Source organism: Anopheles bellator, chromosome 2 (genome assembly GCF_943735745.2).
Source record: "Anopheles bellator chromosome 2, idAnoBellAS_SP24_06.2, whole genome shotgun sequence".
Lineage (NCBI taxonomy): Eukaryota > Metazoa > Arthropoda > Insecta > Diptera > Culicidae > Anopheles > Anopheles bellator.
In genome coordinates this window covers 26877102-26895367 of record NC_071286.1, presented here as the reverse complement: position 1 = coordinate 26895367, position 18266 = coordinate 26877102, and the positions used below count along the sequence as shown (strand labels likewise).

The 18266-nt window shown below is 48.3% G+C and overlaps 5 protein-coding genes across 8 annotated transcripts; 3 read left to right on the top strand and 2 right to left on the bottom strand.

Moving 5' to 3' along the window:
• The first annotated feature begins 908 nt into the window (after positions 1–908).
• On the top strand, positions 909–2451 carry LOC131211121 (large ribosomal subunit protein eL13). Its single transcript, XM_058204476.1, has 3 exons — positions 909–969; positions 1411–1681; positions 1793–2451. The coding sequence occupies exons 2-3, from the start codon at positions 1439–1441 to the stop codon at positions 2216–2218; spliced, it is 669 nt and encodes a 222-aa protein (XP_058060459.1). The 5' UTR covers positions 909–969; positions 1411–1438; the 3' UTR covers positions 2219–2451.
• A 143-nt stretch (positions 2452–2594) lies between these two features.
• On the bottom strand, positions 2595–5584 carry LOC131211112 (glycylpeptide N-tetradecanoyltransferase). Its single transcript, XM_058204466.1, has 2 exons — positions 4081–5584; positions 2595–4016 (listed from the first exon to the last, which is right to left on the bottom strand). Exons 1-2 carry the CDS (start codon positions 5179–5181, stop codon positions 3447–3449), a joined length of 1671 nt encoding a protein of 556 aa, XP_058060449.1. The 5' UTR covers positions 5182–5584; the 3' UTR covers positions 2595–3446.
• Positions 5585–6049: 465 nt separating this feature from the next.
• Positions 6050–7740, top strand: LOC131210067 (NKAP family protein CG6066-like). The gene has a single exon (XM_058203260.1). The coding sequence runs from the start codon at positions 6085–6087 to the stop codon at positions 7738–7740; it is 1656 nt and encodes a 551-aa protein (XP_058059243.1). The 5' UTR covers positions 6050–6084.
• Positions 7741–7852: 112 nt separating this feature from the next.
• LOC131212153 (transmembrane GTPase Marf) lies at positions 7853–13107 on the bottom strand. Of its 4 annotated transcripts, XM_058205909.1 has the most exons (10): positions 12823–13107; positions 12246–12365; positions 11518–12056; positions 11143–11435; positions 10846–11076; positions 10673–10780; positions 9265–10188; positions 9042–9188; positions 8776–8972; positions 7853–8709 (listed from the first exon to the last, which is right to left on the bottom strand). In XM_058205909.1, exons 3-10 carry the CDS (start codon positions 11735–11737, stop codon positions 8508–8510), a joined length of 2322 nt encoding a protein of 773 aa, XP_058061892.1. In that variant the 5' UTR covers positions 11738–12056; positions 12246–12365; positions 12823–13107; the 3' UTR covers positions 7853–8507. The 4 variants fall into 4 exon arrangements, with proteins under 4 accessions (XP_058061892.1, XP_058061890.1, XP_058061894.1 ...); XM_058205907.1 differs by having other exon boundaries at positions 11518–12365; XM_058205911.1 differs by lacking the exon at positions 12246–12365 and having other exon boundaries at positions 11518–11602.
• Positions 13108–13301: 194 nt separating this feature from the next.
• Positions 13302–15285, top strand: LOC131209818 (vacuolar protein sorting-associated protein 33A). Its single transcript, XM_058202962.1, has 3 exons — positions 13302–13431; positions 13500–13713; positions 13796–15285. The coding sequence occupies exons 1-3, from the start codon at positions 13330–13332 to the stop codon at positions 15283–15285; spliced, it is 1806 nt and encodes a 601-aa protein (XP_058058945.1). The 5' UTR covers positions 13302–13329.
• Positions 15286–18266: the final 2981 nt, after the last annotated feature.

Genomic DNA, 18266 nt, shown 5'->3' with positions numbered 1-18266 from the left:
ATATACGGCGAACGTGCCGCCGTTGCCGGCGTTCTAAGCCCAGTACCCGGTTTGATCGCACCGATAGTACAAACAAACCCGACCAGGATCTGCTCGCATGAGCGGTGCGCTTGTGTTGCTATCTGCCCGTTTCTAGCGGTTGTCTAATGCTATCGACTATCTTCGTTCGATGTAGGAAAGTTGAGCGATAGACTCAATGGGCAAGGGGCAACAAACACACTTTTTAGGGTAATACATTTCAACTCAATTTACTACAGTCCAATTTTTATAAAGGTATTGCATTCATACAAGACCATCAGAGCACATTCGAAAACTGTGTATTAATAATGCACGATTGGCACAGTTGAATATTTAAAAAAATAATAATAATGTAGTGTTTAGAAGTTCTATTACTTATTTCGAATCACTCTCAAATAGTGCTTCTATCGTAAGTCTAAATTTTTATTCGCAATATCTACCAATGTTACAAAACATTATCAATCTATTCGAGTTTTATCTAGAAGCTTATCTTCTTAAGCTTTCGTGGGAATCATTGGGAAGAATTGCAAAAACTAAAACAACATTAACCGTTCATTTGAAATAATTTGTCGAAAATGCGGCTTGAACACATTTTAAAAATGCCACGGTTCCTAGAAGCACCGATGAAAGATGATTAATTTGCTTACATTTCTAAGCCGAAAACTGATCAATTCTCCACCTACCCGTAAGCTGCAATAAATTTCGTACGATCGTTGACATTTTCTTATTTCCTTTAATGGTTAAACACTGACATTTATCTGCTTAAAATGCTTAAACATTGCTTTCAAAAACGCATTGGTCACGATCTTTCTTCTCTGGCAACACTGCCGATGTCATCGCAAGCGGAAGTCCGACCGCTGTCAAGCGCCGTCAGCAAATGTCAGAGAAAACAACTTTGACTACGCTCCTTTCCGGCCTTTACGGTGTTTGTGTGAACACATTTTTGTTGAGGTGCGTTTATTTTCCGCAATTTCGTGATTAATTTCAACATTTCGTTCAGCTTTGTGTGTTTCGGAGTATACCGCAAAACTCGAACACACGAAATTTCACTTGATTTACATTGCCAAACGATTTAACGATGGGTTAATTTGCGAAAAAGCAAGCTGTTTTCCGTGATGTCAACAGCTTCTATTCGAGCTGCATTCTACTTTGAGCTCAAGACGGCCAACCTTTTTCAATGAAAGTGCAGCAGAATGGTTGTACTTCTGTCTTAAATTGGATTTCCTGTTGAAATAGGCTGTAACGAGTTTAGTTTTTCAAAGCCTGTAAATAGCTAAGATTGTAATTTCGACAGAACTGAAGCCGATTTCCGATGTCGGGTTGCGTGTTCCACGGCTGACACAAATTGTGTTCTGTTTCATTAACATTCTCTCTTCCGCATTCTCGTTTTAGGCACACGACAAAAACTTAACCCTCCAAGATGGTGAAGGGTAATCATATGATTTCGAATGGCCACTTCCACAAGTACTGGCAGCGGCACATTCGCACCTGGTTTAATCAACCAGCCCGCAAGTACCGCAGGAGACAGAACCGTATCAAGAAGGCTAAGGCCGTGTTCCCCCGTCCCGCAAAGGGACCGATCCGCCCGATCGTGCACTGCCCGTCGCAGCGCTACAACACCAAGATCCGCCCGGGTCGTGGTTTCACTCTGGCCGAGCTGAAGGTAAGTTGGTTGCGGAGTGTGACATGCGAAATGCCAGATACTTCGGAACACACAGTAACAGAGTTATCGCGCACAGTGTTATTAAATGCCTATCTTGCGTGCGTCTCTTAGGGTGCGGGCTTGACCAAGCGATTTGCGCAGACCATCGGTATTGCCGTGGATCCGCGTCGCCAAAACAAGTCGGTCGAAAGCTGCCAGCAGAACATTCAGCGTCTGAAGGAGTACCGCAGCAAGCTGATTCTGTTCCCGATCCATCCGCGCCAGAAGGTGCGCAAGGGTGATGCCACGGAGGAGGAATGCAAGCTGGCCAAGCAGCTGCAGGGACCGGTGATGCCGATCTCGAACGAGAAACCGGAAGTGACGTTCGCGAAGCTCAGCGACGAGGAGAAGAAGTTCGGCGCTTTCCAGGCCATCCGTCAGGCTCGTCTGCACGCGCGCTTCTTCGGTGCTCGCGCCAAGAAGGCAAAGGATGCTGCTGAGAACGAGAACAACGCCCCCGGTGGAGGTGGCGGTTCGGAGAAGAAGGGAAAGAAGTAAGCGGCCTCGGAAACTCTAGCATAGATATTCCCAGGTAGCCCGTAAAACATGATCCCCAAACACGTCTCGTACCGAAATGGTCGCTGTCACACCGTGTCTGTACGATTTAAATAATCATTTGCAGAATTACCTGCGAAACTGATAGTTGTTTTTTATTTGCGTTTCATCTTAATAAAATTGTCATTCCCAGCGGTATGACACCGGAGGGAGTGATTTAGTGTTCATCCTTTGAATTCTAGGGGGTTTGCAGAAATTTTGCCGTTAGTCCGTGTTGACCAAATGTCTTGTGATGTCTGAACCGGTCTACAGAGAAGAGTTCATTTTTCCAGTTATTAAACGTGCAGAACAAAAAAACTTAAGTTTAGAGGAACCGTCATCAATTGAACGCCACTCCCAACGCGTGGCTGATAACCAAACTTGCGAACATTTCTTGCGACGGGAAACAAATAAAACTCGATTCTCAAACATAATCGCTCTCAGGCTTTATTGCCTGAAAAAACTTGGAACAATCACTGTGCCCGGAGGGACTGTTTCCTGCCTCAGCAAACCGGTCCTAGTCGTGTACATTTTACTATTGCGTTGCGATGGTCGCACCGTATTCCGCCTGGACTTCGGATTGTCCAACTATTGTCACCAAGATCTGCACACAACTACTTTTTATATACTTTCTTTTATTTACTGCGTTTTTTTTATCTGCGGCGACCATTTAACGGAATATGCCTACTATAGTGCCGTTATGCTGTTTCTTCCATTCCATCGACGATACATCGTTAGTGCTGTACTCTGTACTCGATGCAAGTGTTGCTTTCACGAGAAGAACTATACAATGAATAATAAAAAAACGACTAAACTTCCCGTACCCGCGCGTCGGAACGCTTTCCTTGCGATTAGTGAACGTAAAGTGTGACTTGCGTTGCGAACCGCTGCAACATTGCGTGATCGTGAACCAAACATAATTCGTTAAATACACCTGTAACCGGTTGCCATGAGGATCTGATATGACGGCTTGAACCATCCTTCCTTAAGCAAGCGATCAATGCGTCCTTTTGAACGAGCAAACATAACGTATCAAACACACACGCGCACGCGCGTGACCAACCTTTCCAAAAGGCGTGAAAAATGATAGAAGTAATATTTTGTGGCGAGCTTTAGTTCGATCCTGGGGTAAAACGTGGGATTCGTGAATCAAAACCTTTGGCCGGGCGGTGCATGATGGTATTGCAAGCGCTTAGAGCAGTATCAAACCGACATCCTCCGGTTGCAAGTTTGGGCAGCGCCAGTTGTAGAGATAGTACTGCAGATTACCGTCTCCGATGCCGAACTTGAGCGGCACCAGGAACTGCTTGTTGTCCATCAGATCGAGCGCGTTGAATACATCGAAGCCAAGATTTTTGGCCGAAATCAAACCATCGTTCATCAGCTCGAGCCACGGCGTCTTGGTGGACACGTTGTAGAAGCTATACGCGGCCTTCACGCACTTGTGCACTGCGTGGTGCATAACGGTCGACGGAAGCGTGTAATAGCTGACCATATCTGTAATCGTGCCGGTGGCCGGATCCTCTACCACGAAGCAATCGATAATGCCATTTTGGGGCAGAAACCAGTGGCGCATCTCGATTTCATCAAACACCGGTGTAAGATTGAAGCGCTCGAGGTACAATTTCAGCAACCGATGTATGCCTGGCAGGTCCGCCTCGACCAACTTCCGGAAACCGGGCGTCTTCGGTTGGTCGGGCAGTTTGTAGAGTTTGATCGTTCGCTGCATCGTCATGTTTCGGGAGAGGTACGAAAACTTCACCTGCAAATGACAGTAGACTTATTTGCAATGTAAATACAAAACAACGGTTCGGCTCTCGCCTTACCTCGATCAGCTTCTTCGGGTTCAACGAACGGTGCCAGTAACGGCAAGAGGATACCGGTTTCGGCAGCACAACGCCCGCCGTGTAGACTGCCTGAAAGATACCAGTCAGATTGACACGGCGCGTGATCTCTCGGATCAGCACGGGCGCCAGTCGTTTCGATCGCAGCTTCTTGTGCACGCACAGGAAGTTGATCTCCACCATGCGTTGCTCTTTCTTATGCACGTTCAGCGAACCGGGAATGGCGGAAATAAAGCCAACTAACCGTCCCGACTTGACCACGCGTACTCCGCAGTGCCAGTCGCGCTTCCATCCGGGCGGTTGCAGTGCCCACTGCAAAAACTCCGGCTGATAGTCAAACCGAAACATGGCGTCGTCATCTTCGACGTAATTCTCGTTCAGCAGCGTGTACAGCTCTTTCAGTTGCAACGGGTCGTCCAAATTCATCGTGTCCCACACAAACCCATCCGGCAAAGCGTACGATTCCTGACGGATCTCGCTCAACTGTTTGTCCTCCTCGATCGGCTCGTTCGTGATAATCTTTTCGTCCATCCGCGGCACCGGTTGAGTGGACCAGAATTTGAACGATTTATGTAGCGCCTCCTCGGGCGTCTTGGCCGGTTTCAGCATGCCCGAGTTAAGCTTCAGCCGCTCGAGCACGTCCCGCACGTTCATCAGCATATCGACCGGATCGTTGTTCATCGTAAAGCCACTCCCGCTCGCTTCTTCGCCAGATTCACCTTCCCCTGGCCCGGCAGTGTGTTTACTGCCGCTCGCACCGTTACCGTCCTCGCTCGCCAATGGCTCAGGTTCACCATTCACCTGTTCTTCCTTGCTTTGGTCATTTTGGGATTTGTTCTTCTTTTTCTTCTTTTGCTTGGACTTGGAGCTCGGTTCGCTGGCGGCATGTTCGTCCGTCCCGCTGGCTGTTGAAACTTCTCCGTTCGTTGCAAGCGGCCCCGTCTCTTCACTGTCAGCGCCGGACTTCGCCTTGGCTCCCTGTTGCAGGTGTTGCTTCTTTTTGCCTTTACCGACTGCCGGCACGGTTTCACCAGAAGCGGTCACTTCAGGGGTTCCATCATCCTTGCTTGCTGCATCGCTCATCTTTGTGTTGCGACTTTGGAGCCGAGCTTTGGAGGCTACTTTGTAGGCTGCGTCGAACAGGTTTCTCTTGCGGGTTGCGTGAACTGATTGTTTATGCGCTCGTACCCAAAACAGATGGGTGTCAATGGCACGCCTGTCCTAAGCGCTATCACGCGATCGATACCCAAAAGAAATCGTGCACCTCCCACTTCGTTTCCTCTAAAGCTCGGGAAAGCCGATGGTCGAGAGACGGACTAACCCACACCGGACAACAAACCGTCGGTATCAACAGCGTTCACCCCCGGCCCCGTTGGGTAGAGAATGGAGTAAAACAAAAAGGACGGTGCGACTACAAAATACTCCTAACGGTGCAACGATGGCCGTGACGGGGTATGGCAAAAATATGCTGTTAACTTCTTTTTGTTCCGTCCGAACAACTCCGACACTCCGAGCGAGCCACAGAGAAACACACAGAATCACGGCCTTTTCTTTGACAGTTTTAGATAATCGCCGCAGAGCCTACCACTAAACATCGAACTACAAGTCAGCATTCATCGAAACATCGAAAGCAGCTTCAGGCCCCAGAAAGATAAGCGTGTGCGAATGGTGCCAGTATTTTTAATTAAACTACTTGTACGGTACAAAAAGTGCAGGCGCGACCGGGGCGGAACTCGCAAACTCCGTAACAGGATAATACTTAGAAGTAAATCAGGATTTATCCGGGAAATTGAAATCATTGTCATCCACGCGATGGTAAGCGCTATCGGCGGTCAGTGTTTGTTGTGGCGTTTTGTTTTGACTTAACAGGAACTTTTTTTCTCTCAACAGACAACCCAGCTTCAGTGAGAAAACGCAGCGCGGAAGTGTATCGCAAAGCTTACGACAAACAGTTGGTTTATAAATTGTTCAATCAGATTACAGGCGATGGGTAACAGAAGTCGTTCGCGAAGTCGTGGGAGAAAAGATAAGAAACGGTCGACACACCGCTCCGCCAGCTCGCAGTCCGGCACGGAGGGCAGCGATAGCAATGGAAGCAGCAGCGACAGCAGCCATAGTCGCAGCAGCAGTGATTCGACTAATAACGCGAAAAACTCACGCACTCAAAGCCCGGAAGACAAACGAAGCAAAGGTAGAAAAGACTCGGACCGCAAGCCTACGTCTCGAAGTCAGAAACGGGATGAGAGAACAACCACAAACAAGGGTCGTATCGATGACAAACAGCTCAGTAAAGAACGGCCCGGTCGAAGTCGCCCAGATACGCCGGAACAAGTGAGGCAATCGCCTCGCCGGCACGATAGATCCCGTAGCGGTGACAGAGATCGGCGTGCCAATCGGACGGTTTCAGACGCAGCAGGACGTGCTCAAGAAGAATGGCGCAGTCGCCGCGACGATCAGTTCGGGCGGCAGCGGGAAGAGAACCGTCGGCGACGATCACCCAGCCCACGGGAAAGGAGGGATCGTGATTCTCGAGATCGTTCGAGGCGTACCAACGATCGATTCCATCATAATAACGACCGTCGGAATGGTGCAGGTCGTGAGGAGGATCGACGTGAAAGAAGAGATCACTCGAGAGATCGTTTATCGAGACATCCGGGCGATCGTTACCACGACGAGCACCGGGATGAGGGCGAGCAGGGTGCGTATCGGCAGCAGAACCGATGGAAGCACGATCTGTACGATGAGCACGAATCGCAACGCAATGTTGATCGCAGCTACCGTAAATCAAACCGCGACATGATGAATGAAGACTTTATGCAGTCACGGCGGCTGCAGCGCGAAATCATCGGCACCGAGGGAGTGCCTCAAGCTTGGGCGACTTCACCGTCGCCGGTCAACAGTTCCGATGATGAGGAATCGCAGAAAAAAGCGAAAGAGTTGTCGAAGCACAAAAAATCCAAACTGAAAGCGAAGGCAAAGAAAAGGTCCAACAAAAGCCGTTCGAAGAAGGACAAAAAGAAGAAAAAATCTTCCAAAAAGTCAAAAAAATCGAAGAGTGCAAAGAAGAAAAAACGAAAGAACAAGAAAGTAGAATCATCATCCTCATCATCGCCGTCGTCGGAGTCCGCTTCTGATTCGTCCTCGTCCGGTGATGAAGAAGAAATTTGGATTGAGAAATCTGAAGCATTGGCGAGGACGAATGAGACGGTTAAGAGCGGGCCCGGTGGTGGATTGTCGCTGAAAGAAAGTTCCCGACCCGACGAGGACGGTGACAACGTGGTGGGTCCCGTAAAAGCGAGCGGAAACCTGAACCAAAAGGATTTCGGTCGTGCCCTGCTGCCCGGTGAAGGCGCGGCGATGGCGGCCTACGTTACGGAGGGTAAACGTATTCCTCGGCGTGGTGAAATCGGTCTCACGTCGGACGAAATCGCCAACTTCGAAGATGTCGGGTACGTGATGAGTGGCAGTCGCCACCGGCGCATGGAAGCCGTGCGTATCCGTAAGGAAAATCAGATCTATTCGGCCGACGAGAAGCGTGCCCTGGCCATGTTCAGCAAGGAGGAACGCCAGAAACGGGAGAACAAAATTCTGACTCAGTTCAAGGAGATGATCAGTGCGAAGTTGTCGGAGAACAAAAAATGAACGCTACCCGGGACGTGAAATGTATTGAAAAAAATTATCAATAAAATTAAGTTATCCATAAAAAGCGGTCGTTGTCTTTCTCTGTTAAATATAAAAGTCGTACCGATTCTCGTCATGCAAAGATTTGTTTTATTGTTTCCGTTGCATACAAAAATTAACCTCAGATTCTACAGCTTCCAATCAACGCATCAACAATAATTACGTTTTTGCTTATAGTTTCTCACTTCAAAGTGTGAATCGCGCGTTATGCACAGTTTTATTAGTTATCATCACGAGGGGCTACTTACAAATTTGTTAGCTTAGTTAATCATCTCCTGATAGTCAACTATCGATGGGAGTTGCTTCGAATAACGGTACGATTCGGGTGGCTTTTATAATTTTTTTTACATAACTATAGATTTAGGATAGAGGAAATATTTGCTACATTCACATTCAGTATTATCGTACAGAGCATCCGCTGTGGCACGTAGCAGATATAGCAGCCCTAATTCGTATTTTTACAGCCACTTGGCGCTGGACCCAACATGAGTGTAATTCAGGCAAGAATTGATATCCCATCCTCGCGAGAAATGATCCATTTTTTGCGCGACGTCACTTTGGACATCTTGTTATCTCCGTGTCTCTAATTAAGATTTGTTTTTTTGCGCATCCGGTGCGCGCGGAGCACATTCTGGAGTTTTCTTTACTGCGATTACCCAAGCACCTAGAGGACTCAGCTAAATCACCGTTAATGCTGCAAAGCCCACAGAAGAACCGATTGCTTTCGCCTAGTTGGCCCTGATGTAGTTGCTGTCGAAAATTTCCAACTCGTTCATGATGTAGTTCGCCTTGTTCTTCAGCAGCTTGATCTGCTTCTGGTTGCTCTCGATCACACCGAGCGAACCTTCGATGTGTCGCAGTTCGTCGTTCATTTCGTTGCTGGCCGTATCGACCACACGGCACAGCCGAGCAAAGGTACTCGAAAGTTCCCTGAATCGACACAAAACGCACACATGAATAATTCTCCGAATCCACAATCCACAGTCTCCTACTTACTGTTGCACCTGGTGGCTGCAATTGGCCGAGGTAAGATCGACGATCAGCTTCAGCTTACGAGTCGCATGCTGAACGTACTGATTCTTAAAGTTCTTCTCCTTGGCCGTGTTAGTCCACGAGAGGCGCTCGTAGAGGTAGACGCTACCGTAAACGACCCCAGCTCCGACAATTACGCGCCAGCCGATTGTTTTCAGCAGCTGTGGATGGAGTAAAATAAGAATTATAGAACTAAAAAAAGTCCAAGAGAATAATTCCACCGCACTTACCAAACCGGCCACTACAAGACCAAGTGTGCCCTGTGAGCCGATCGATGCAATTGCAACCTTCGAGATAACCGACAACTGCTCGTTCGTGATCAGCTCGTTCTCCGGCATAAGACACATCGGTGAGGTTGGAGAAAGCATCTGCGACATCTGGATCGGAAAGGAAGCACATGGCCGATTCTCAAATGATCTCTCATGAAACAGGCATTGTTCAATCGATACCTACATTCATGTTGCTATTCTGTCGGTGATGAGTGATCGCCTTCCGATTGTTAGCCCTCATTTTGCCACTGAAGCGCGCAATCAGTGCCTTGATTCCCCAGGAGAAGCGAAACTCGAGGTCCTCCTGGAAGTCAGCGCACAGATTCTGACAGTTGAGCGTGTAAAGCATCTCGAACGGCTGGGTACGTGCGACCACCTGGTGCTGTTGTGTAACGATCTTCTCCGACGGTACTAGGGCGGTCATGCGGCTCGTCATCTCGCGCTGGGCCGTCTCGACGTTCATGGCCAGCGCCGTACTTAGGCGGGCGCGCAGATTAGACCCGAGCCCATTCTCGACGTGACTGTTGATTTCCTTCTTGTAAACATTCAGCACGAGCGGATCGGTATGAAATGGTAGATTGAACTCATCTACCAACACGTTGAGTCGCCAGATTTCCTCATTCAACGCCTTCGCGACCTTCTGTTCGACCTCCTCCACCATTGTATGGATCTTGAGTTTCATCTCACGCGTCACCTGCATGAGCGATGTTTCCGTGCTTGCAATACGATCCGTGAGACGTTTCTTCTGCTCCAGCTTCTGGTTCCGTAGCACGTTCGCACGCTCGTAGATACTGTCCAGCATCATGCGCATATCGCCCGCGATGTTCTTGCCGCGGGAACTGTGCTGCTCAAACTTGGTTCGTACCGCACTCTTTGAAATGCACTCCTCGAACTTGCGCTCAAAATCCTGAAACTCGAAGTACCGATTCTGGAAACCGTCGGCAAGTGCGCCAGCGATGGCCGGTAAACCTTCCTGCTCCTTCAGCCGTGCCTGCAGAGTCTCGCGCGCCGATACAAAGAAAACACGTTCTTCGGCCTCTTTCGGAGTCGCTACCTTAAGCTCTTTCACCAGAAAATCGATGCACCGTTCCTGGTGCTGTGCTTTAACCTGTGAATAAAACGATTAGGGAAATCAAAAATCCATTACAATTAAGTTGAGTTAGTCCAGAGTAGAGTCCAGAGTTAGTTGTGATGGGTTGTGGCACGGCCACACTTGACACGCTCTACGTTGTACATAACGAACATTGGCGCTAGAGACAAATTAAAACAATCAATTGAACAGTCGAGACATCACTAAAGCCTACAAGGCAATAAATTAAAATCCAATAAAACACAGTGACTGTGCTCCGAACAACACATGTAAGCGCTGCGGACAGGAGAAGCAGAAAAGAATGAAAGCGTGTGAAGTCTTTGCTTAATATCGTGTGAACGAGTACAAGCATTAACAATCGGTGCACTGGAACGCGTTTCATTACCTTTTCCAGTTCCTTCTTTTCAAAGTTCGATTGAAAATGAGGCAAAGTGTTGGAAAAGGTATCAATGGTGAGCAATCGCCGATCATCGTGCGATGCTGTCAGCAGAGGCTTACTTACCGATTCCTGAAATTCTGGCTCCGAAGCCGATGCATCCCACCGATTGTTGAGCACGAAAATGTTCGGTTTCGAGAGTCGCGTTGAAACTTCGTGGAAGAAAGATTTTTCCTAAAGCGTACCAAATACGTTCCGATTAAAGCTAGCCCTAAATATTGACCCGTGTAAAGGCTTACCGCGAGAGTCATCGTAGATTCCGCGTTTAGCACCAGCACAAACACGTCTGCATTTAGGCAATGGTTATCGATCCAATCGTCTAGATTCGGTGAAACATCCACACCAGGAGAATCCACGAAGACGACATCATCCCGCAGCAAGCTGCACCGCTCCCGTGGCCAGAATATTCGCACTAACGAACTTTCGCACAGCTTTTCCTGGCACAGCGCATTCGCCAGCTGCTTCACGGACTGGAAGGAGGAAACGAGGCCGCTGGTTGAGCCGAGAACCTACAGACCGTTGTTAGGTCAACCTACCGTAACGTTTAGTTTCTCATCGCTTCCCTCCTTCACCAGATACGCTTCCTGTCCGTCGATTCCTTCCACCTGGCAGAAACAGTTGGTGGTGTGGCCTATGCCGCTCGGTAGAATTTTATCGCGCAGCATCGCATTGATCACGGAACTTTTGCCATTCGAGGTGCGACCGAAAAAGGCCACCTTCATGTTGTCCCGGGCCAGCACCTCCCGGATGCCTCGCACCTTGAGGACATAGCTTTGGAACTGCTCCGTTTCCGCTTTGTCCACGATCTCCGAGGTTGCCGAAAGTTCTCCTGTGAAACAAAACGGTCAGCAGTGCTCGAACTATTCTCTCTAATATTGGCGGCTCAATTACTGCACCGCTACGAAACTTACCATCGATAAAGCCGGTCGTTTCGACCACATAATCGTTGATTTCAACAAAAATGTCATTGATCTTCTTCTTGGCCCGCACGAAGATCTGAAGCGGTGAAACGTCCGTAGCATTGTTGTGCAGCGTGCGAGCATTTGGATCGATCAGGGCCGCCGTTTCGTACATCGAAGCGTTTCCGTTTCCCGTCACCATCGACAAGGTGCGGTTCAGGTACGTGGCCATTGGGCGGATGTGGCCGGACGGGTTGTAGGATGCGGTCACGAAACAAAGGGTAAAAGCGTATCACGTCACGAATGCTGACAATTGGGTCTGCCTTTGCCGGCAACAAAACAAAGCGCTGCCCTCTACAGTCTTAGCAGTGTATGGTGGCGCTCCGTGGATTGGTGTGGTTTCTTACGTAAAACCCGAACCCAGCACCAGGGACATAGCACATCGAACGAAATTATTGGTACGGCGAACGGGATGCACTAGCTACTCGGTGGAAGCCCTATTGTTTCGGTAGGCACCACCAAAACACCGAACCCAATTGTGTTCCGTTCACCTGCAGAGTATAGTGTGATCGAAACAAAGGGACCTTTCGGTCAATGGAACTTCGAAGGACTGCGGAGTAACCTTTGCGCTTTCGATGAGGAATGCCGCGAATTTTGTACGAATGAATGCAAATTATAAAGTACTAAATTATTGCACGGCACCGTTGAACGTAAGAATCATTCACAAAGCGAGTACGGACATGTGCAACGAAGTGCCGAGTGCTAATTGCCGGAACCAGGAAAGGATTTTCGATTGTCCTTCCAAACACAATAGCTGCCTCGATCAATGGCCACACTTCTTGTAGGAGTCAAGCAATGAACTGAAAATATATCAAACAAAAAGAAAAGAAGGAAACTATGAGGTAACAACACTACTAAATACAAGCAATTCTAGGCGTAAGGATGTAAGGGAAAACGCAGTAACGCAAGGTACATGATTCGCAATAGGACGATTCTGAAACCACAGAACGGAAGAATGCAACGCGTGCAGAAATTGAAGACCGCCGCGACGACCTTCTGCGGCCTTTCGTTCGCCGCAACAGAGCCTAGACAATTACGCTTCCGTTTCGTATTGCGCCCCAGGTTCCCTGGCAAGCTCGGGATGAATGAAGAAAGAACCGCAAAGGAAATGCAAATTAAAGAGCGCGTAGTTCTTTTGTTGTTTTGGCTGCTGGCGCTTCGTTATACGTGGAATATGGTGAAGAAAAAACTTATGAATGAAACCGTAAATTGTAGAATGATAGTAAGGCGGACGACTAGAATGAAACTATTCAATACCTGCTTCGATTCGGACATGTTAGTTCGGAGCCACTTCGAAACCTGGGCAAGTTTCGCACCTTTTTTTGTTATCGCGCTACAGCAGCATGACGAAAAAGTTTCGCTACGCACTTTTCACAACCGACACGGCGCAATGTTCAGTTCGACGGGATCGATGCGGGTGCGCGTAAAGTATTTTCACGATTTTACCGTCACATAGCATAAACTAGTATAATCACACAATCAGAACCATCCCAGGTCTCGAAACGCAAACATCTAGCAAAACCCGATCACTGCGTTAGTGAAATCGTGATGTAACTTTTCTGAATGGGACAACCACGAAACTTTCCAGCGTGAAGGTTCAATTTCCTACCCCTCATTTACTGCTTCCTACACCTGACAAAACTGACAGCTGTGTGTGTTTATTTGCCATACTCCAAGCTCCAAACTAAAAGCCAAAAAAACAACATTAGCTCGAGGATCAAAACAATCAGCAGATTTCGCCAACGGGAAGGAGGAAATAGCAGAATGTACTCCCATCTTTCAGGAGGTCGCGTTAACATACAGCTCCTGCAAGAAACGGCTGTGCGTGAGTTTGTTGAAATCCTCGATCGCTGCGAAGGCACCAAGGTGAGCCAAGTCGGTCAGTGTCTCCATCGGCGTTTCCTAAACCCTTCTGTTTTCCGCTTTCCGCTCAGGCTATCATATGGGATGAATCACTGGGCGGGCCGGTCGGGCTGGTGGCCCGTTACACCTTCCTGAAGGAGCACCATGTAACGAAAATGTATCCCTTGCGGCCGGAACCGTGGGCCGATATTGATGTGAAAAACATTATCTTTATCACACGTCCCAATCAAACGCTAATGGACTACATTGCGACGAACATTCACGAGGAGGAAAAGAAGAAAAAAGGTATGTGTCCTCCCGCCCTCACGTGAGTCGTTGCCTCGTTTTGACGGGTTTCACTCTCTTACCGCTTTGATCGGCTGAACAGTTTCCCGCAAAGAGTACTTCTTGTACTTCTTGCCAAAGAAATCATTCCTGTGCGAAAAACGGTTGCAGGTGAAAGGCGTTCACGGAAGCCTGTCGTTTATTGGCGAATTTCGGTGTGATTTTTTCCCGTTCGATAACGATTTGCTTTCGATGGAGCTGAAGGATGCCTACAAGGAGCTGTACATCGAAGGTGACACAAGCTGCCTGCATCAGTCGGCTTGCGCTTTGATCGGACTTCAGAAACTGTACGGTCGCATTCCAAAGGTGTACGGGAAGGGAAGCTACGCGCAGCGCGTTTGGGAGATAACTAAGGCAATGGCTGAAGAAGATGGACCAGCTATGAACAACGATAAGGGCGTGATAGACCAGATGATCATCCTAGACCGATCGATCGATCTGATGAGCGTGCTCGCGACGCAGCTTACGTACGAAGGTTTAATTGACGAGATATATGGTATCAACAACACGACGGTCAACTTACCGGCCGAAAAATTTTCCACCGGCGAAGGCCTCTCGACCGAGCGCAATACCGAGAAAAGTCAGTTCATTCTGAATTCAAAGGAGCAGCTGTACGCCGAGTTGCGGGATAAAAACTTCAACGCAGTCGGTGCGGTGCTGTCACGAAAAGCAAAATCGATCCGTTCGCGAGCAAATGAAAACCATGGAGAAAAGACCATACAGGAGTTGAAAAAGTTCGTCGAAAGCTTGCCGCACATTAAGGCGAACGAGCAGTCGCTGGCCACGCACACCACGATCGCTGAGCTGGTCAAGGACGTGGTTTCATCCGATCTATTTCTCGATGAGCTGGGCTGCGAGCAAGAATTTATGATGTGCTCAGACGTAGAGAAACCGAACTGTTTCATCGAGGACATGATAGCGAAAGAGGCACCGTTGCGTAGTGTGCTGCGCTTGATCTGTATGCAATCGATCGCCGGATCTGGCCTAAAGCCCAAAGTGCTGGACTATTACAAGCGGGAGCTGGTGCAAGTGTACGGCATACAAACACTGCTCACGATCGGCAATCTGGAAAAGACGGGCCTGCTACGCTTGCAGACAGGTTCGAGAACGTACCATGTTCTACGCAAAACGTTAAATTTAACGGCTGAAACCCCGGAAGAGGTGTCACCAAAAGACATCACGTACGTGCACAGCATTTATGCACCATTATCGGTGCGCATCGTAGAGCAGCTCCTGAAACCGACTGGATGGCAAATGCTGACTGAGAAGCTGTCGTCGCTTCCGGGGCCAACGTTTGAAGATTTTCAAACTTCCGCTAGCCTAACTAACCGACGGGGTTCGTTCACCAGCGAGCTGTCGCAATCGGACATACCACGCGTGATCATCGTCTTCTTCATCGGCGGTTGCACATTCGCCGAGGTTTCGGCTCTACGATTCCTAGCCACACAGGAGGACAACAATGTTGAGTTCGTAATCTGCACTACCAAGCTGATTAACAAGAATACGTTCCTGGATTCGTTTATTGAAACTTAAAGCATTACTTTATTAACTGTTCCAGACTGTTGCGGATGAATAAAATAATATTTAAACATCGAAGTACTTTCGAAACCGAGTTCGGGTTGTCATTCCAGATTTTCGAATCAGCCGCTGTCAACTTGACGTAAAGAGAGAGCAACGAGAGAGAGAGAGAGAGCGGGAGCAAAGGAGTAGTTTTGAGAGCGAGCTCGAGTGAGTGAGTGAGGGGCAGTATTTTCGTGCCACTCGTTGGGGTAGTTCGTGCGTTCGTGCAAGGTGGTGAACAAATCGGGCAATCGCACGCACGTGACGAATCCGTCGACCAGGAGTCCGGCAGCGTAGGCAAACGAAGAAAAGGTTGGTCGCATCGTTCGATTTCGCTTCAATGTGGTGATTGATTTTTCGCGACGGTAGTGCGACTTTTGTCGTGCGGTGAGAAGAGCGTGAGTGCGCAAGCGAGAAGCTGTGTTTTGTACTTTTCCTCGCTGCGCTGCAGCAGAGTGTGAGTCAGACGGTCAATGTGACGTTGTTGATAGCGTCCAATGATCTGGTGCGTGATAAAGCAATTGAATGGTGAACGCATTCTCGCCCACCATCTGAAGACGGGTTTTTGATGGTTTGGTCGGTGCAGACACGGCGACTCACTTTTCGTCGTTAGTGAAACACATCAATTCACTGTGCTCTCGCACTCACTCACGGGCTGGCCACAACTGCCTTCTCGCTCTCGCCCTCGCATGCTGCGTATGGGAACCGTTGCGGTGTCCTTTTCGCTCGCGATTTCATTAGTAGAATGAGGAAAGCAGCTACATTATGTAGGAATCGGCCGTGAGCAGCGATGACAGCAGAGTGAGTCGTGTGAGTGACTGTATGTGTGTATTATGTTTTTTGTGTGAAATCGCCATTTTGTATGTTGAAGAGAGCAAGAGAGGCCTGTGGGGCCCGAACATAGGGCCGCGAAGAAAATCGTCTATCTTTACGGGGTCGGAAGGAGTAGTGTTTGGCGGCCAAGTGAAAGACAGGCCCGTCCCGTGCGAAAGAGAAACATTGAGAAGAACTGCTGTTTCCTCGGGCGGTGCGTGCCGCTTCTCACTAAAGTTTGATTGTTGGCCCGGAAACACCAAACTCACCGAACGTTCGTCCTTTCATCCGTTCGTCGGCTCGCAGCGGGCCAGTGGCCGCAGCATGCAATGCAATCAATGAACAACGACAATGACGGTACGCTGCACGGCTGTGTCCGGCGGAAAGAGGAAAAACCGTGACCGTGTTGAAGAAAGGGTGAACCACCAAGCGAGAGTAAGATAAAGCAACCCTAGAGATCCAAAGGCGTGTGAAGGGAAAGAAAGCGGTTCAGGGGTGGAGGGGAGGAGTCCCGATGAGCAACGGCTACGCACCGACCGGGAGTGAACCGCGCGTGTGAGCAAAAGTTGATGAAGTTTGGCGTGGCTCGCGGTGCGTTTCAGTGTGTGGTGGTGATCACGCGATTGTACGTGTGATTAGAAAATGTGCCGAAAAGCAGCCCAAAACACATAATTCAAAGCAACCCACGTTCAGGCGGCTAGTAAACTGCATTGCCAAGAGACTGGCCGAATGGTGAAATGAAAATAATTTGAAAATAATGATTCACTTTATTTTGCCGTGGTGCAATGTGCATGAACGCAAAGAGATAGGCTTTCGCGAATGTCCGGCATAGAGCACTTACTCAGCATCAATATTGCACGGCATGTCTGCTATTTCCAAAGTGTGCTTTTTCTAATGATGTGAATTATTCTACTATTTCGGTGATTCAAGGGAAGGCGGTGACAACAATAGCACATAAACTAAAAATGTGTGACGACGTTGCGTGTTAAGGCAGCCGAAGATAGCTGAAAGAGAAAAGTCAATGAATGGGACCAAACAAATTTAACTTGAGGTCGTTCACTTTAATGATTGCCAGCAGAAACGCCTTAAATTTTGTATTTCTTGCCAGAGTTTGTTTGTAGTGCTTAATTGAATTAGTTTCTAAACATTGTTTTCCACAAGTCCACTTCCATTCCGTTGAGCGTACTGCGTGACGCTCTTTGCTCCTCAATTGTGATTCAATTACACGAACAGCAGGTATAATTAATGGCAATTATAGATGGCCAGAAATGAGTGTTGCCTTGACGGCAGATTGCTGCTTGAATCCGTCGATCGTTAATGGACGAGCACATGATTAATTTGGAACCATTAAAGTGAATATCTGAACCGGTGTCGTGTGTCGGTGCATACAAGTAACAAATCATGTCTACCCGTAAAGGCCTTGATCACTGGCAAGGCATATTCAAATTTGGCAAGACGGATTAAGTCGCAGCGTCTGCGAACGTTCAGCGAGCAGCATCAACAAGCATGAGCTGCTCTAGGCGTGGTTTGAACGTGTCCAAACGGCACAGAAAAAGACAGTGTGGTAAGGCGGGGTCGGGTTGGATCCAAATGCCATCAGTATTCGCTGGCGGATAGTTTTTGCTCAAAAGAAAAGCACCGGGAATGTGTGGAAAAGGTAGATGGCAGAGAGAGAACTAATGACACCCAAATAAAAACGAGCCACACATGCTGGTGCGGCCGACCTTGAAATTCTTTGCCAAAACTTGGCCGCCAATGAAATGGGCGCACCAAACCGGCGAGGGCACCTGCGAGCTGCGAGCTAAAAACGTGACACTAATCTGCATACCCACAACCATCATGCCAGCCCCAACACACTATCTTGTAAACCCATAAGTTGGTGTTTGACATTCATTGGAAACGCATTGAAGAAATAAATACAAAATACAAAAATACAAAATACAAGAAATACAAAAAGTGCATCAAACCAACTTCCAATCGTGCACAGCCAATCATACTTTTATGGTCGTGTGGAAAGTGGCTTGTTTTCAGACCTCACTATCTGACTACCTTTTTGAGGTAACAGCACACTCAAAGTATCAACAGATCCATCAAAGTATGCCCCGTTGGCATATCCGCCAAATTTTAGTTGCGGTATAATG

Bases quoted from the DNA above. Each gene is read 5' to 3' on its own strand.
- LOC131211121 (XM_058204476.1), top strand. From the start codon at position 1,439: ATGGTGAAGGGTAATCATATGATTTCGAATGGCCACTTCCACAAGTAC. The intron at 1,682-1,792 runs GTAAGTTGGTTG...TGCGTCTCTTAG, and splicing joins TCACTCTGGCCGAGCTGAAG to GGTGCGGGCTTGACCAAGCG.
- LOC131211112 (XM_058204466.1), bottom strand. From the start codon at position 5,181: ATGAGCGATGCAGCAAGCAAGGATGATGGAACCCCTGAAGTGACCGCT. The intron at 4,017-4,080 runs GTAAGGCGAGAG...TGTCATTTGCAG, and splicing joins ACCCGAAGAAGCTGATCGAG to GTGAAGTTTTCGTACCTCTC.
- LOC131210067 (XM_058203260.1), top strand. From the start codon at position 6,085: ATGGGTAACAGAAGTCGTTCGCGAAGTCGTGGGAGAAAAGATAAGAAA.
- LOC131212153 (XM_058205907.1), bottom strand. From the start codon at position 11,737: ATGGCCACGTACCTGAACCGCACCTTGTCGATGGTGACGGGAAACGGA. The intron at 11,077-11,142 runs GTAGGTTGACCT...TCCTCCTTCCAG, and splicing joins ATGAGAAACTAAACGTTACG to TCCGTGAAGCAGCTGGCGAA. The intron at 8,710-8,775 runs GTAAGTAGGAGA...GTGTCGATTCAG, and splicing joins TGCAGCCACCAGGTGCAACA to GGAACTTTCGAGTACCTTTG.
- LOC131209818 (XM_058202962.1), top strand. From the start codon at position 13,330: ATGTACTCCCATCTTTCAGGAGGTCGCGTTAACATACAGCTCCTGCAA. The intron at 13,432-13,499 runs GTGAGCCAAGTC...CTTTCCGCTCAG, and splicing joins ATCGCTGCGAAGGCACCAAG to GCTATCATATGGGATGAATC. The intron at 13,714-13,795 runs GTATGTGTCCTC...TCGGCTGAACAG, and splicing joins GGAGGAAAAGAAGAAAAAAG to TTTCCCGCAAAGAGTACTTC.